The sequence below is a fragment of the Coregonus clupeaformis genome, unplaced genomic scaffold, assembly GCF_020615455.1.
Source record: "Coregonus clupeaformis isolate EN_2021a unplaced genomic scaffold, ASM2061545v1 scaf1027, whole genome shotgun sequence".
Lineage (NCBI taxonomy): Eukaryota > Metazoa > Chordata > Actinopteri > Salmoniformes > Salmonidae > Coregonus > Coregonus clupeaformis.
The window spans coordinates 113726-132215 of NW_025534481.1; the positions used below are offsets into that span (position 1 = coordinate 113726).

Here is an 18490-nt window from a genome sequence, read left to right on the forward strand (position 1 = left end):
AAACTGACCTTGAATCTGCACAAATGAATATTTACAAAGCCAATTGAGCCACCACATTTTGAGAGGTGAGAGAGATAGATAGATACAGTTGAAGTCGGAAGTTTACATACACCTTAGCCAAATACATTTAAATTCGGGTTTCACAATTCCTGACATTTAATCCTAGTAGAAATGCCCTGTCTTAGGTCAGTTAGGATCACCACTTTATTTTAAGATTGTGAAATGTCAGAATAATAGAGTAAAGATAATTATTTATTTCAGCTTTTATTTCTTTCATCACATTCCCAGTGGGTCAGAAGTTTACATACACTCAATTAGTATTTGGTAGCATTGCCTTTAAATTGTTTAACTTGGGTCAAACTTTTCGGGTAGCCTTCCCAAGCTTCCCATAATAAGTTGGGTGAATTTTGGCCCATTCCTCCTGACAGAGCTTGTGTAACTGAGTCAGGTTTGTAGGCCTCCTTGCTCGCACACGCTTTTTCAGTTCTGCCCACACATTTTCTATAGGATAGAAGTCAGGGCTTTGTGATGGCCACTCCAATACTTTAAGTCATACCACAGATTCTCAATTGGATTGAGGTCTGGGCTTTGACTAGGCCATTCCAAGACATTTAAATGTTTCCCCTTAAACCACTCGGGTGTTGCTTTAGCAGTATAATTAGGGTCATTGTCCTGCTGGAAGGTGAACCTCCGTCCCAGTCTCAAATCTCTGGAAGTCTGAAACAGGTTTCCCTCAAGAATTTCCCTGTATTTAGTGCCATCCATCATTCTTTCATTTCTGACCAGTTTCCCAGTCCCTGCTGATGAAAAACATGGTGTTCTTGGGGTGATGAGAGGTGTTGGGTTTGCGCCAGACATAGCGTTTTCCTTGATGGCCAAAAAGCTCAATTTTAGTCTCATCTGACCAGAGTACCTTCTTCCATATGTTTGGGGAGTCTCCCACATGCCTTTTGGCGAACACCAAACGTGTGTATACTAATACTTATACTTTCTGGCCACTCTTCCGTAAAGCCCAGCTCTGTGGAGTGTACGGCTTAAAGTGGTCCTATGGACAGATACTCCAATCCCTGCTGTGGAGCTTTGCAGCTCCTTCAGGGTTATCTTTGGTCTCTTTGTTGCCTCTCTGATTAATGCCCTCCTTGCCTGGTCCGTGAGTTTTGGTGGGCGGCTCGCTCTTGGCAGGTTTGTTGTGGTGCCATATTCTTTCCATTTTTTAATAATGGATTTAATGGTGCTCCGTGGGATGTTCAAAGTTTCTGATATTTTTTTATAACCCAACCGTGATCTGTACTTCTCCACAACTTTGTCCCTGACCTGTTTGGAGAGCTCCTTGGTCTTCATGGTGCCGGTTACTTGGTGGTGCCCCTTGCTTAGTGGTGTTGCAGACTCTGGGGGCTTTCAGAACAGGTGTATATTTACTGAGATCATGTGACACTTAGATTGCACACAGGTGGAATTTATTTAACTAATTATGTGACTTCTGAAGGTAATTGGTTGCACCAGATCTTATTTAGGGGCTTCATAGCAAAGGGGGTGAATACATATGCACGCACCACTTTTCCGTTATTAATTTTATTGAAACAAGGTATTTTTTTCATTCCACTTTTTTTCATTCAATCCAAATAAAAATCCATTTAAATTACAGGTTGTAATGCAACAAAGTAGCAAAAACGCCAAGGGGGATGAATACTTTTGCAAGGCACGATAGATAAGATAAGATAGATAAGATAGATAGATAGATAGATAGAGCAAGAGAGCGAGAGAGCGAGAGAGCAAGAGAGAGAGACTAAGACCAAGGGCAATAGTCAATTCACTGTCACTTACCTTTGTGTCTTTTTGAACCGTCCATGTTTGAGAAGAGAATATGATGTGAGTCAGCCCAGTACAGTCTTTTTGCTGTGTAGTCGATGGTGAGAGCTGCAGGGCTGAAAATGTCTGTATCGCTGATCACCGTCCGGCTGCTGCCGTCCAAACCTATCCTCCCAATATGGGGATACTCTCCACTGTCGATCCAGAACACATAACTACAGAGGAATTAAACAGTTTTCAGCTAGATACCGTAGGCTACACTTACCCTCAAATGGGCTATGTGAATTGTGGTTGTCTCATTTAGCTCTCTTTAGGTTCATGGACTAACTGTAAGTCGCTCTGGACAAGAGTGTCTGCTAAATGACAAAAATCATGTAAATGTTCCTGTGTTTACTTCCCGTTATGGAGTAGCTTACATGAGATATCAAATTCAACATCAAAATGAGTATTAGACTTGAGAGCCTGAGCAGAAAGTTGGCTGCCTCAGAAACAAAACAGTATAGTTAGTTACACAGTAATATACTGATTAGCTGGTATTTATTTTGACAGTCTGTTGTACTGTGACTGGTCTCTCTCAACAGACATAGCTAACACTCATTCTGGATTAATTCTCTCCAGATTATACTGTGACAGATTTAGCACGTAGCATTATGTAGAGCGAGATGGAGAAGATGTAGAGTTGTACATGCCCAGTGTCTGCCTCCAGAGCCAGGTCAGTAGGGTTGTCCAGACCAGTGCTGACCAATACCACAGGATAGAGGCCGTTAGCCTTGGACACCTCCAGACTCTTCTTCCCTATGTCACACCAGTACAGGTTCTTTCCTATCCAGTCCACGGCTAGAGCACTGGGGGTAGACGTCCTGTGGATTACCTGTGGGTTAGAGGAGAGGAAACAGGTAGGACCTTTTCATCTCAATATCAAATCATTTCTGGGTAACAATTAAGTACCTTACTGTGATTGTTTTCAATTAAATTTGTCAAAAAGAAACAAAAATAGCTTCTTAGCAAAGAGCAATTTCTCAAGCAAGAATTTTGCTAGGACTGTTTGGGAGTGGTCTGAGTTGGGAGGGGAAAACTGAAAATGAGCTTTTATTGGCAGAGTCTGGAAATCTCAGGCTGAAATTTCAGGCAGTCTTTTTAAACAGCTCTTACACTAAAAATACAATATTATAATTGTCACAGTATTATTCCAACCTCATAGTGTGGAAGTACATATAAAAACACAGGAAAGGCATGTTTTTGCCTGCACTGGGCCTTTAAAGCAACCTAAGATGATTCAGAAAATCCCTGTAACCTGTTTTGTGGAGCCCTCATAATCTACTCCAGACAGTTGGGTTCAGTTACCCCAGGGTTAACAATTGATTGTGTGAATGGCGGGTGAGCTAGCCCTGGGGTATTGTTAACCACAAATTAAGAAGATACCATGTGAAAAGCCCTTACGATTCATAACAGCCTTTTATGGGTCTGCACTGCAACAGTTCTAACATCACCTTCATTAGAGTGATTACATTGGTCTAATACTACAGAAATGGTCTCTGCTCTGAAGAGTTTTGGCAGCAGTGAGCTAAAATTCAAATCAAAACGGGAGTGATCCTGGGTACAATAAAGCTATAATGAATCATTATCCCTGTATTAATGATAACGAGCCACGGGGAGCGCCCTCAGGTACTCAGGTTCTGTTGGCACTCTAACTTCACCCAGACTCTGACCCTGGCCTTTGGAAAGCTAAATGGGGAGCCATGACAGGAGACCAGCCATGTTCAAGGAAACACATACAAGCACACTGATACTGTATCATTGACATTGAGATACTGAGTCAGATCTTCCTCTGTGTGCCAATGTAATTGATTTAGGAGTGCAAAATTGCCCCCCCAAAAAGAAAGCACATTGAGTACTGTACTGTATCTATGGTGCATAGCATGATCATACCAGGATCCAGTAACACTTTATTTGAACTGTACGTCATAACAGCGTGATGATATTGTCATGAATATGACAAAAAACTAAAATGTCATAAAATACAGCTGAACCTAAACCAACAACCATTGTTCTGTGCCGAACACCATAAACTAATACTCAAGTAAGCCATAAACTACATAATGCTGTGAATTATAAACAGGGGGTTTAGGTCCAAAACAATTAAGTATTTCCGAGGTATAATGAAAACAAAGATTTACGAAGAAGCTGTCTAAGGAATTATCCACACATTCACATTCTATATTGTACATTTTATGACATAATGGAATGCATTAAAATCTCATTATGCATTAGGCGCTACATGACCATAATCCCTCATATAGAATAAATGCCATTGTTTTATGTGCCTCGGCTCAACCTTCAGCCAGGGAACACTGTCCCCTTTAGTCACATTTAAACCGCTACAAAGTCAGGATGTTTAATTATAGATTTATAAAGCACCTATAAACCTTCTCAACCTCTCATCTCTGGCAGTATAATCTTTCCTGGTGGGGGAGAAGAGAGAGAGAGAGGGGGCCTATACATTAACCAATAGAACACTATCTCACCACACACCTTCCTCAGGCTAATGTATAACACGTTTGGGGTAAATTTGAATTGAAGACACTCAATTCAGGAAGTGATTAGAATAAATTACAAATGCAACAACTTTTGAAATAAATAGCTTCTCCTCTTCCGTTTTTTGAGAAGTCATTGAAAATGGATGCCCTTTTTTCAATTATTGAATTGGAATTTCTGTTTACTTCCTGAATTGACTAACTAAACACTGCTGTATAAGCTGCTACTCCACTGTACCTTCAGGTCGCTCCCATTCAGTCGCATTCTGTTTATCCTCCGTTGGGTTAGGGCAGGAGAGATCGAGTCAATCCAATAAATCAACTCCTTCCTATAGTCAAAGTCCACTGCTATAATGTTACTGAGGCCCTGTGGGACACAATCATCAGGTACATGTTGTATTGTTATTACAAAAAAATACCTCATAACATATTGAGCAATTGCTTTGCATTATTGGTTGGGGAGATACACAGGCCATATAAGGATATACTCAAATGTACTCAAGTGAGAGGATCAATAAAATGATTCTGTGCATAAGAAACCTTCTCCATGCTTAAATATTGAGCTGGTTCAAAAAAGGTGCGTCTTACCTGTTTTAGAGGAATATAATTGGATCCATCAGTGCTTATTTTCCTGATGTCATGATGGTCGGCTAGAATCAGGAAGGGCTCTTCAGCTGAAGAAAATACAAGAAAAAAAATACAGCAATTATAATACACGATGACTACAATGACTAATAATATAGTCAGAAAATATAGTCTGAAAGTGATGGTCCTAAAGAGTCACATATGATTATTCACAAGTCATTACATTCAATGCATCGTCTCATTATCCTACTGCTGTCAGGTACAGTAACGTTACAGTCAGAGTCTCTGGAGGTGTCAGTCTTATACAAACACTGATTTCCTCCCTAGCTCCAAGCCCTAGTATATATCACTGTCACAGGCTGTTACTTGACTGGGCTCACTATAGGTACATTCCCATAGAGATAGAACACGTAGTTTTACTTTATACATATTCTAGTGTTCTCTTTTAACCAATCAGGATCCTCGTTCTGACGGCAAGGTAATTCTCCTGTGATTTACGGAAGCCTGATTTAAAAAATCAAGCGGAAGGTGGGTGACAGAGGAGCAGACACACGGGCAGATGGGTAAGAAGGAAGAGAGAGAAGATGGAGAGAAGGAAAGGGTGAAAGAAGATAAGATGGAAGTGGAGGTGGAGAGAGGGGTACCTCAAGCAGCAGAGGCACAGATACAAGGACAGATGGGTAGGGAGAGAGAGAGAGAGAGAGAGAGAGAGAGAGAGAGAGAGAGAGAGAGAGAGAGAGAGAGCAAGCGAGAGAGAGAGAGAGAGAGAGAGAGAGAGCAAGCGAGAGAGAGCAGAGAGAGAGAGAGAGAGAGAGAGAGAGAGAGAGAGAGAGAGAGAGAGAGAGAGAGAGAGAGAGCAAGCGAGAGAGAGAGAGGCAAGCGAGAGAGAGAGAGAGCAGAGAGAGAGAGAGAGAGAGAGAGCAAGCGAGAGAGAGAGAGAGGCAAGCGAGAGAGAGAGAGAGAGAGAGAGAGAGAAGCGAGAGAGAGAGCAAGCGAGAGAGAGAGCAAGCGAGAGAGAGAGAGAGAGAGCAAGCGAGAGAGAGAGAGAGAGCAAGCGGAGAGAGAGAGAGAGCAAGCGAGAGAGAGAGAGAGAGAGAGAGAGAGAGAGCAAGCGAGAGAGAGAGCAAGCGAGAGAGAGAGAGCGAGCAAGCGAGCGAGAGAGAGAGTGCAAGCGAGCGAGAGAGAGCAAGCGAGAGAGAGAGAGAGCAAGCGAGAGAGAGAGAGAGAGCAAGCGAGAGAGAGAGAGAGAGCAAGCGAGAGAGAGAGAGAGAGCAAGCGAGAGAGAGAGAGCAAGCGAGAGAGAGAGAGCAAGTGAGAGAGAAGAGAGAGAGAGAGAGAGAGAGAGAGAGAGAGAAGAGCAAGAATAAGAACAGAAGATAGAATGATGATGGAGGTAGAGAAAGAGGTGTACCTGAGAGAGACTTGCAGCTATGTGAGTTCTTAGCTGGCGCCTCGTAACCGTCTGCACACAGACACTTGTAAGATCCGTATGTGTTGACGCAGAGCTGGCTACAGGGGAAGTCGGATGAACATTCGTCAATGTCAACACACGTTTGGCCATCGTTCTTCAAGCGAAATCCCGGCCAACACTTGCACTGGATCGGACGTGAGGGAGAAATTGAGAGCAATTATTTTTCTGACCCTAAGACAGAATCCATGTGTGGGCACTGAGGCACTGAATCAATCAATAGAAAAGTCTTGGGGTACTGTCGCCATTGGGTTGGAGTGACTATGGACTATACAGGGATACTATAACACATGGATACTCTGACACAAAGGGATTTTATTGGTTCTGAGCGCAAAATCCATGTTTTGTTTTGTTGGCAACCCACTCTTTGATGATTGAACATCTTACAGCAGGGTTCTTCAATTCCGGTCCTGGAGGGCCGAAACACTTCTGTTTTTTATTTCTACCTGGTAGTTAATTGCACTCACCAGGTGTCCCAGGTCTGAATTAGCCCCTGATTAGAAGGAGAGGATGAAAAACAGAGGTGTTTCAACCCTCCAGGACCGGAATTGAAGAACCCTGTCTTACAGTATGGATTTAAATACATTTTTCTCTGACAACCTATGGCTTAAAGCAACCAAGCAGATCCCAACATACATCCTATACTGTATGTACCGGGGTCATGGTTATTAAGTATGAATAGTACAAACAAACACATATTGTAAGTCAGGAGCAAAATGTTCTGGAAAACAGAACCTTTTCCATTCTGAGAAATATCAAGTCCACATAGTATGTTGATTTAGGTTCTGTTTGTTTTATTGTTACACATGATAATATATGGAATGTAATAACCCTGGTGCTATTACACAGAAATCCTATCATTACAGAGAAATGTGCCAAACATCAATAAAACCGTTTTCGCTAAGTCTTAGTTTTATGTTGTAAGAGCTTAGTGGCTTACCATACTTAGGGCTATACCGTGTGTGTGTGTACGTGTGTGTGTTTCTGACAAATAACCTTGTACAGTTCATGACTTGTGATTCTGTATCTGTATGTATGTATGTATGTATGTATGTATGTATGTATGTGTGTGTGTGTGTGTGTGTGTGTGTGTGTGTGTGTGTGTGTGTGTGTGTGTGTGTGTGTGTGTGTGTGTGTGTGTGTGTGTGTGTGTGTGTGTGTGTGTGTGTGTGTGTGTGTGTATAATTCTGAGAAAGCGAGCAGGGGTACCTTCCTACCTTGTACCCTACAAGCTGGTCTTCACAGTCCTGTGTGCATCCACTGACTCGGCGGTTCAGACACTCGTTGACGTGACAGTTCCTCTCGTCTGACGCGTCACCACAGTCATCCCTCCTGTTACACAGGCTGGCCAGCGAGACACAGCGGCCGTTGACACACATGAAGAAAGAGCCGTTGCACAAGCTTTCTACAGAACAAAGTGGTAAGCGTTAGATTCAAACTTTCTGTGAAAGCCAGGAATGCAAGACTCCTGGATTCCCGGAACCAGATTAAGCCTAGTCCTGGATAAAAAATATCTAGTTTTTTGTTGTTGCTGTCCAGTACTAGGCTTATTCTGGGTCTGGGGAACTGGCCAACATAATTAAACAGTCAAATAAACATATTTCTATCAACCAGGAACGTGTACACATAGGGGTCTACCTGTACCAGAACACCTGCCCCTTTGCCCTCCCACTCGCCAGCTGCCCTTTTGGGTGGTGGTATTTGTATATTTTTTTTGTACACCGTTTTTGACATTGTTGTTCTGAACCCACTGCCCGAAAGTTGTCGTGACGTCGTCAAGTTCGCCACCCCCACCCCGTCAGTTGGTTGGTTGCGCCTGCCCTGTTGGTCTGCACTGTACGGAGTTCGCACCCGGTATCCAAACATGTATGGCATTTCGTGATATCCAATTGGTAGTTACAGTCTTGTCCCATCGCAGCAACTCGCTACAGCAGCTGCAGTATAACATTGGATTAACATGGCTGCATCTACGACCCTTCGACCCAACTCCATCCCTTCTTCAGTCGGGAGTTGCACATGTGTGTCATGGCAGCAGCAACACAGGTAGTCTAGATGTTCATCCATGTTTCTCAAATGTCAAATTTCGAAGTTGTTCCAAACGTCAAATTTCTAAGTTGTTCTAAACGTAAAATTTCGAAGTTGTTCCAAATGTCAAATTTCGAAGTTGTTCCAAACGTCAAATTTCGAAGTGTTTGATTACTTCTCTGTATCGTTCCAAGGTTAAGTTTAGGCATCAACTCCGAATTCTTAAGGTTAGGCATTAATTCCGAATGGTTAAGGTAAGTGTTAAGGTTTAGGATAGGCTTAAAACAAAAATATCAAAAACAACCTTCATTGGATTTGAACATGCAACCTTTGGGCTCTTTGGAATCAGAGGCGGATGCTAACGCCCATCTGCCATCCACATCCACAACGCCTACTTCAAGGTAACAGCGCTCACTGTTGCCCCTAGTGGCCAGTTTCCACGGCATCTCCCGACGTCCTCAGACATGGATGGACGTTGAATACTGACTTGAATCACGGTGACCTGCCTGAGCTAACCACCATATACTAAAAATATCCACACAAGCTACTAGCCAGCCAGCCCATATATCATGAGTCAGAAGATTATGAATATTATATTATAAAAGAGCATTGAAGATAAATCACAATCAGTAAACCGGGTGCCGGTGGGTTCATTTTGAGCACCTGCCCCCTGAAAGGTCTGAGCATGGCCCTGTTATCAACTCAATTTGTATCAGCCCTGTTCACAGCAGGCGTATGAGCATCACATGTTTATAATAGGCTAAAACCAGCTGGGACATGGTGAGACTGGGGGGGGTCTGTCCCTGTTCTGTTCTCTCGCTCTCTCACACACACACACACACACACACACACACACACACACACACACACACACACACACACACACACACACACACACACACACACACACACACACACACACACACACACACAGTATCAGATGAAAGGCTTGCCTGCAGCGGAACACTTGGGGTTGTGTGGCAGCTCGTCTGATTGGTCGAGACAGTCGGGATGGCCGTCACACTCCCACTGGACTCTGGGTAAACAGCGGCCATCTGTGCAGTGGAACTCCCCCAGACTGCAGGAACCATACTCTGTAGGACACAGGAGGCAAGAGGCGGGATGTCCAGTCAGAACACAACAATACGGGCAGGAATAGAGAAAGTGAGATTGGATATCAAGCAGTGCTGACTACTATGCAAATATAATACCAGGCAGTATAGCAGAGCATTTAATACCACTTTATTGCAAGCCTTAATGTTATGAGAACACTAGCTAACTGTGAAAAATACAACCATATTAAATATTCCATAAGAGTAACTCCCTAGACAAACTTTACTAAAGCACCATCTGAGAGAGAGCGAGAGAGAGAGGGGGGGGGGGTTCTTACCACACTCCAGAGTCTCATCGGAGCCGTCTCCACAGTCATCATCATGGTCACAGGCGAACCGCTGTGGGATGCAGACCTGATTACGACACTGGAACATGCCCTCCATGCACGTGTTGTTGGGGGCTGTGTTAGGAAATATGTGGAGGGCCAATTTGTTAAATACCTGAGATTTTCTAATTTCTCTCTCAAAAAGGATCTGAACTTCTATAGGAATGTGGACATTATTAACAAGGTATACTATATATACAAAAGTATGTGGACACCCCTTCAAATAATGGATTCATCTATTTCAGCCACAGCCGTTGCTGACAGGTCTATACAACAGAGCACACAGCCATGCAATCTCCATAGACAAACATTGGCAGTAGAATGGCCTTCCAGAATAGCTCAGTGATTCTCAACGTGGCACCGTCATAGGATGCCACTTTTCCAACAAGCCTGTTCGTCAAATTTCTGCCCTCCTAGAGCTGCCCCGGTCAACTGTAAGTGCTGTCATTGTGAAGTGGAAACGTCTAAGAGCAACAACGGCTCAGCCACAAAGTGGTAGACCACACAAGCTCACAGAACGGGACCACCAAGTGCTAAAGCTCATAGCGCGTAAAAATCGTCTGTCCTCAGTTGCAACAGTCACTACCGAGTTCCAAACTGCCTCTGGAAGCATCGTCAGCACAATAACTGTTCGTCGGGAGCTTCATGAAATGGGTTTCCATGGCCGAACAGCCGCACACAAGCCTAATCACTATGCGCAATGCCAAGCGTCGGCTGGAGTGGTGTAAAGCTCGCTGCCATTGGACTCTGGAGCAGTGGAAGCGCGTTCTCTGGAGCGATGAATCATGCTTCACCATCTGGCAGTCTGACGGACGAATCTGGGTTTGGCGGATACCAGGAGAACGATTTGGGGAAGGCATGACAATGCCCCCATGCACAAAGCGAGGTCCATTCTGAAATGGTTTGTCGAGATCGGTGTGGAAGAACTTGACTGGCCTGCACAGAGCCCTGACCTAAACCCCATCGAATACCTTTGGCATGAATTGGAACGCCGATTGCGAGCCAGGCCTAATCGCCCAACATCAGTGCCCGACCTCACTAATGCTCGTGGCTGAACAGAAGCAAGTCCCCGGAGCAATGTTCCAACATCTAGTGGAGACCCTTCCCAGAAGTGTGGAGGCTGTTATAGCAGCAAAGGGGGGACAAACTCCATATTAATGCCCATAATTTTGGAATGAGATGTTCGACGAGCAGGTGTCCACATACTTTTGGCCATGTAGTGTATGTGCATCAAGGTGAAATGTGTTTTTACAGTACTGTAGAAGATGGAAGGGCGATTTTACTTTTTTTAAAAATTATAACAGAAATATATTGAGTAATTTCTGCTTTACAATAGGGATTCTGAATAAACAATGACAGAAATGTAATGAGACATTTTTTCTTTACAAATGGGACTAAATTATGTCTGTGTGCTTTCGGTTCGGAGGCCTTCAGAGGACAATACACTATGACAAACATGTATTGAGACATTAGTGCTTTACAAAAGGGATTCTGAGTGACTAAACTCTGTCTGTGTGCTTTCGGGTCGGAGGCCTTCAGAGGACAATACACTATGACAAACATGTATCGAGACATTTGAACTTTAGAAAAAGGGGCTCGGAATACACTGTCAGACACATATTGAGACATATGTGCTTTAGAAAAGGGAGTGACTACACTATGACTGTGACTTTTGTTGGAGAACTTCAGAACAATAATATTACCACAGCCAGCAGCAGAGAGCTCATCACTCCCATCTGGACAGTCCCTCTCCCCATCACAAAGCCAGTGTTTGGGGACGCAGGCGTACGACTCTGGGCAACTAAACAACCCTGGGCCACAGGTAGCCGTACCTGGATATGTACAATAGGAGTCGTGGTCAAAATATGATTTTACTGAACTGAAGAATCTTTAGACTGAGTGCCAGTCTGTTTCAGCTCTCTTGCCAACTCCATAAGGAATTGTCATGCCAAACATGTTTGGTATAACAATGAGTGACAAGGACATGGCAAGAGAGCTGAAACAGACTGGCACTCAGACTACAGAATCTGCACAATTACAGTACTAGAAATATAGATATTCACAAGACTTTCTGAAGAGTCTGTGCAAATATTACTGAAAAACATCAAATCCATATCTCTGTTTGTAGCACATTGCTCATCCATATATATCCACCAATGATGTATCTCATAAAATTTCAAATATATGAAATTCATCTTAATCTTTATTAATCTTTCCCTGTCACTTTGATGTTGATTTATGGCTGTTCTCTACATTCTCTCTGAGAATAAACACATTTGAGTCAACATAATGTAAATAAATTCAGGTGTGTTTTTATACCACAGATCTCTGCGCTCTCGTCCAGTCCATCCCCACAGTCGTCTCTCCGTCACAAAGCCACTGCTTGGCTGGGTGCACTTGTTCTTAGAGCAGGCAAATTGGTTCCACAGGCAGGACAAGTCTAGACAGAATGAAATATAACATATTATATGGTATTTCATTGGGACAGGAAGCATGTAAACATCTTCACAATTAACCATGTAGAGAGCAGTGATAAATTAATGATTTAGTACGGCAGTGTAGGTGCGCAAATCCAATGGCCCCAGGTTATAGAGTAATGTGAAATTGTACCCCAGTCACATACTTTTCTGTGCAAGAAAGAAGGTAGGCCATTGTACAGAAAAGGTGAAGAAAATAATATTACATATTGAGGTGAAGGTAAACAATTTTGAAGCGAATCTCTATTCTAATGCAGGTGGAACATTGTATCACTATATCAATGTCATCTGTGAAATTAGATACACCAACATTGCAAAACCATTCCCTCAGTCGTAAGCACTTTCAAGGTAATGCTTGTCTTACATTCTAACCATGTACAAAGGAGTGAAGGAGTGCCAAGTGAGGTAAAAATAATTCAGCCTCAGCAAGCAGAGAGAGAGAGAGAGAGAGAGAGAGAGAGAGAGAGAGAGAGAGAGAGAGAGAGAGAGAGAGAGAGATGAGAGAGGGAGATAGATAATAATTGTCTGTTTGTTTATTTGTTTCCATTCCACATAAATTGTATAATGACACTGTGGAGCTGCTTCCTTTGCTCCTTGGGCAGCCAGAGAGCAACCATTAACAATGACTGTGTGGCTGTATGGACAAGGTCAGTGTGAACTAGCCACACAAACAGCAGGCACCAACAACACTGTGTGTGTATCCAACCGCTACTGGCTGGGACTCATTCAAATACACAGACGATGAGCATTGCTGCCCAGAGGGACTTAAAAAATCACAAGAACAAAAAAATCCACAACAAATAGAAATAGGATATTTGTTATTGCTATTCTGTTTGGGTTACAACAACATAGTCCACTGCTCTGCGCTGAAGAACCAATAGCAGGAGTGAAACATCTCCTTCCGTCATTATTCCTCAGTAGGGTCTTTGAGCAGGGATTGTGGGAGATTTCCACATAGGGGTCAAATCAGGGATGGAAGCATTTGGCTCAGCAGGAGACACCCCTTCACTGCTTCCTTTAATGACCCACACGAACGAACCACCAACACTGGGTTATCTTCTCATCTGGCCGTATTGACCGAATGTATTGACCAGACACAACAGGGGATACTGGACAAAAGGGGAAATCGTACAATCTAGAAATTCTCCATTATATTTGGCCACCTTGAGCTATGTCAACATTTCATGCAGGATGTACCCTACAACATAATGATCCAACCATTCCTAATTGGAATAATTTAGACTCTCTCTCTCTCTCATCAGTATCAGTGGATACAAATCAGTGCAATATGCTGCTGAAATAAATGTAATGTAAATAAATATTATAGAAATAAATATGTCTGATATCATACCACACTGGAATTCATCTGCTCCATCTTCACAGTCTTTCACTCCGTCACACAGCCAGACAGTGTGGATGCAGTTTCCACTGGGGCAAGCAAAATGGCCTTCCTCACATCTCTTTCTGAGGGAAGGAGCTGGGGAGAAACCAGAAGCCAAGATACAGTCAGAACATAAACTATGAGGCCGACTATTTTCAAATGACTATTTCAAATGTAATCTTAAAATGCATTCCACTAGGCCTGGTGTCTGTCTGGTACACGACCACTTCAACAGTAGACGACAGAACTAGCGTCACAGAACAGAAAAAAAGGAAGGAAAAAAACATACTCCGGCAGTTGGTTTCATCTGCATAATCCCCACAGTCGTTGGCTCCATCACATATCCAGGAGGGGTGGACACAGAGGGAGGTAGAGTTGCAGCTGACGAACACTGTCTCCTTCACCCCCAGCTTGTAGTAATCCAAGCAGCCTGTGTTGCCTAGAGGAAGTGGGCATTCGACCGGCATATCCAAAGGCTAAGGTTAGGGATTGATATTCCTGGCTATACATTGTCTTATCTATAATAGTGTAGTGTCCTGACATTAATAACAATGAAAAATAACTTCAAATTCCGAGGTGCGGACTTTCCTTCTTTTTTTATTATCTAACATTAATAACACACGATCAGGCTAGCCTACAGACCAGCTACGTGGAAAAGCTATGTTGGCAACGTTGTAGCACCTTAGAAAGATACAGTGTAGCGCCTTAACAAAGATAGTGTGTTGCCTTAAAAAAGACACGGTATGGCGCTTTAACAAAGGCTTATCTTACTGCAGTTCTTCTCATCTGAGGCGTCGGGACAGTCGATGATCTGATTGCAGCGGGCCGAGGCCGGAATACAAACCCTGTTTAGACAACGCCAGTCTGAGGGAGAGCATGTGGAATCTGAAGAGAAAATACAGGTCAGAAAAGAAAAAGATTAAGAAAGGAGGGGTAGAAATATGTTGGTATTTGAAATCCATCTCTTTGGTTCATCGTCAGGTGGATTAGAAAGAGATAATAGAAAGACTAGATAGTATTATCCTTGCTTGGAGAAATGTTCCTATAAGAAATCTAATAGGAAAGACAGTAGTTCACCCTAAAGCTATTTTTTTTGTTTATACAGTAATAATGTAGTACAGATTATGTTGTCTGTCGGACTGGGCATGTAAATTCAGATTCTTATTACTCACTGTTACAATAAACCTCGTCGGAATTATCTCCACAGTCGTTGACTCCGTCACAAACCCGCCTATTGGCCACACAGCGCTGGTTATAGCAGCTCTTGAAGCCCCGTCTACAGTTTCTGTTATCTGTAAGAGAGGAAGAGGAGAAAAGAGGGAGAGGAAGAAAAACGAAAGCGATAAAAAGACACTTTAGGGAGAGATTCGACCAAAGAAATTACATGACAGACACTTTAATACTGTTCCTCTTCTCCTTCATGGGTTTCAGGAAGTGAGCGAGTCTGAACACATTCTATTGGACAAGAGCCCCGGGGGGCTTGGTAGGGAGCTGGTAGTAATTTTCATCTGAGCACTGGTGAACTAGTACAGTAACACATATTGGGTGCTTACTTACCACAGTACTGCATTTTCTCATCAGACTTGTCTTTGCAGTGAGCTATTCCGTCGCATGTCAGCTGATAGTCGATACACTCCCCGTTCCCACACTCAAACTCAGTGTGGATGTTGCAGGAGGAGTTCTCAGCTGCAAAAATAAGAGAAAATCAATATTTTCTGATTGATTCTTTGTCCAAACAGAAGGGTCTGTTTTCTGCTATATCCCTCCCAGCCCCTCACATTGCTTAATCTGACAGTAGCACTGTCAGATGACTATTTTCAGATGACTATTGTCAGATGCCTATTGTCTACTAGCAATACTTTTACATGGTCCTTCGAGCCGGATGGTGTTTACCAATGAATTAGAGGGGAAAAGACAAAGTGCTAGACTTACATACACATCTGTTATCTTCCAGTAGTAGTCTCTCTCCTCTGCAGCTACAGTTGACCGTGCCGTGAGGGGTCAGAAGACAAAGGTCATGACATCCACCGTTCAGCACAGTGCAAAGGGACAGTTCACCTGGAAAAACAGAGCATTATGGGTACTGTAGTACATCATGTTACAGAAAACACACATCAACCTCCAAATAAACAGGAAAGTGTATTGATAAAAAAAAAATCAAATCCAAAAGCCATGCTTTACTTCCTTCTTGCAGTGCCTCCCATAAAGAGTTTCAGCTTCCAAATATTTGAAATCAAGCACTGAAAACTTTTCAAGGGCAGTGCTGTGGTAGAAAGGTAGACGGTCTCCGTTGGGGACCCTCTTTGAACTGTGTTTGGCTCGGACAGCGGTATGGAGAGGTAAGCTATAACCCATGCCATCATGCTGCCCCCTTAATACCCACACGTCTGCTCATTACAGTTACTCCAGGAGAGAGAGAGAGAGAGAGAGAGAGAGAGAGAGAGAGAGAGAGAGAGAGAGAGAGGAGAGAGAGAGAGAGAGAGAGAGAGAGAGAGAGAGAGAGAGAGAGGATTTCTCTGCTCGAATGGTATAGATTCAGCTGACTGCACTATGCCAAGCTTTGGTTCTGTTGAAGCACAGGCCAGGCAAAATGGGGTAGCCTGTGGCACTGGAGGTTGGGGTTTTTGAGGTTATTTCTTCAATAACAGATTTACATTGAGTGGTAATTAATCGGGGAGGGTAAATGGGGCTATAGTAAGTCTTGTATAATGTTCATGCCAAATGGTCAAACTCAGCTACACTGGGTTGTAACCAAAGGCAAACCATCACAGGCTGCAGTTACATTTTATCACATACAATTACAAAATAGTCTACTCTCAAAATACCACATTTTGTGTGTATATTTTAGACAATGTATAGAAGACTCTGTGCCAACAAGTGAGTTTTGCTTTGATGTACTGTATAGAATTCACTTACAATTGTTGGTATTGTTAGAAACTGCAACAATTCCCATTGGCTGGTGGGGATGTCGGCTCTGAGGACCTTCATGTCGCCACCTGTGTACTTATTGGAGCGTACCACCGCCCTCCGTACCCAATCAGACCAGAACAGGAAGTTCCCATAGATAGCCAGGCCAAAGAAGGTTCCTGGACCTGACTTCACAATCACCTACAGAATGAACGGAAGAAGACAATGGGATTCTACAAGCAACCATGAAGGGTTCTTCAAAGGGTTTTCCTATTGGGACAGCCGAAGAACCCTTTAAGGTTCTAGATAGCACCTTTTTTTCTAAGAGTGTACAAGATATGACTTAATCATTCTATTGAGAATAACATACAGTATATATAATATTTTTATTTTTTTCTCCTTACAAATCTGTGTGAGCCATCATATTCACATCGTTCAATCTTTCCCAGACTGCCATCGGAGAAGAAGAGTTTCTCGGCGGTATGGTCGATGGTGAGTCCATTAGGTGTGAGGATGTCTGTGGTGACAATACTCTGGATATTGTTTCCTGACAGGGTGGACCTCATAATGCTGGGGTGCTGTTCATTCCAGTTAGTCCAGAACATCAGGCTGCATCAGCAGTGAAAACAAAAACTATATTGAGACTTTCACAGAAGCAAACGGATGGGATGCACCTTCATTCAATATACTGCATTGTAAACATCCATCAACCATCAACGTCTACACTGAATGATGTATTTCCATTCAAAAGAAACATGTTTCCAGGAAAAAGCGGATACACTTTTTTCTATCTCTATTTTCTAAAGATATGAACACGTTTCTATCCTCACATTCTAAAGCAAAATGATTTAGTCACATTTTTAAGACAGCCTCGTGTTCTTGTGAATGAAAGTAGAGGATAGAAGGGAGGCAAAGAAAACATAAAAGACATTAGGATCAGTAAGGAATGACGATAGAACACTTCTGACATTCCCCCAGAGCAGTTACAAACCTCATTCCCCTGATTGCAGAAGTTTTCAACAGATTTACTAACTTAGTACATAACACAACCCAGTATGAAAAATGTATGCACTCACTAACTGTAAGTCGCTCTGGATAAGAGCGTCTGCTAAATGACAAAACATTAAAAAATTTAAAAATATACCCAAGTGAACATCTACTGTAGGCCATTAAGGGCCTCTATAAGACATTAGGAGCAGTGAAGGTTTAACACCTACTTCTGACACTCCTCCAGAGCCAGGTTATGTGGGTGGTCGTCCTCTGCCAGTGTGACCACAGCCTCTCTGGTGATGGCCCCGGGGAGGCTCTGGTCCAGGCTGTGCCTGCTGATGGTGGCTGTGGTCGAGCTGGTCCAGTAAAGCGAGTCCCAGGCTCCATGGTACGCTAGGCCCTCCACTGACCCCACATCTACACATGAACAATAACACTGGAATAATTAAGCAATAACGCACGAGGGGGTGTGGTATATGCCAATATACCATGGCTAAGGGCTATTCTTATGCACGATGCAACGCGGAGTGAGCCATGGTTAGACGTGGTATATTGGCTATATACCACAAACCCCCGAGGTGCCTTATTGCTATTATAAATTGGTTACCAATGTAATTTAAACAGTACAAATTAATTTTTTGTCATACCCCTGGTATACTGTCTGATATATCACAGCTTTCACCCAATCAGCATTCAGGGCTCAAACCACCCAGTTTATAACACTGAATATAACATTGACAAACACTGAATAACACTAATCTGACTTTCGGTAGAGTAAGAAGAGCTCAACAAACACACATGATACTAAGCGGATTTGTCTTTGCTTTCAAGGTAAAGTAAGAAAAATATATATACAGTACAAGTCAAACGTTTGGA

The 18490-nt window shown here is 43.0% G+C and overlaps 1 protein-coding gene across 1 annotated transcript in view; it reads right to left on the bottom strand.

The window, feature by feature from the left end:
• Positions 1 to 18490, bottom strand: part of LOC121556378 (low-density lipoprotein receptor-related protein 1B) — a gene marked incomplete at its 5' end in the record, with an annotated part of 116726 nt that overhangs the window by 42657 nt on the left and 55579 nt on the right. The window contains 22 exon segments of the mRNA XM_045217360.1: positions 1825 to 2024; positions 2499 to 2680; positions 4582 to 4710; positions 4932 to 5017; positions 6340 to 6523; positions 7614 to 7801; positions 9375 to 9515; positions 9812 to 9934; positions 11563 to 11691; positions 12179 to 12223; positions 12226 to 12247; positions 12250 to 12299; positions 13688 to 13813; positions 14007 to 14156; positions 14489 to 14602; positions 14890 to 15009; positions 15275 to 15403; positions 15650 to 15775; positions 16634 to 16684; positions 16687 to 16825; positions 17029 to 17233; positions 17842 to 18031. Coding sequence (XP_045073295.1) covers positions 1825 to 2024; positions 2499 to 2680; positions 4582 to 4710; positions 4932 to 5017; positions 6340 to 6523; positions 7614 to 7801; positions 9375 to 9515; positions 9812 to 9934; positions 11563 to 11691; positions 12179 to 12223; positions 12226 to 12247; positions 12250 to 12299; positions 13688 to 13813; positions 14007 to 14156; positions 14489 to 14602; positions 14890 to 15009; positions 15275 to 15403; positions 15650 to 15775; positions 16634 to 16684; positions 16687 to 16825; positions 17029 to 17233; positions 17842 to 18031 — 2829 coding nt within the window.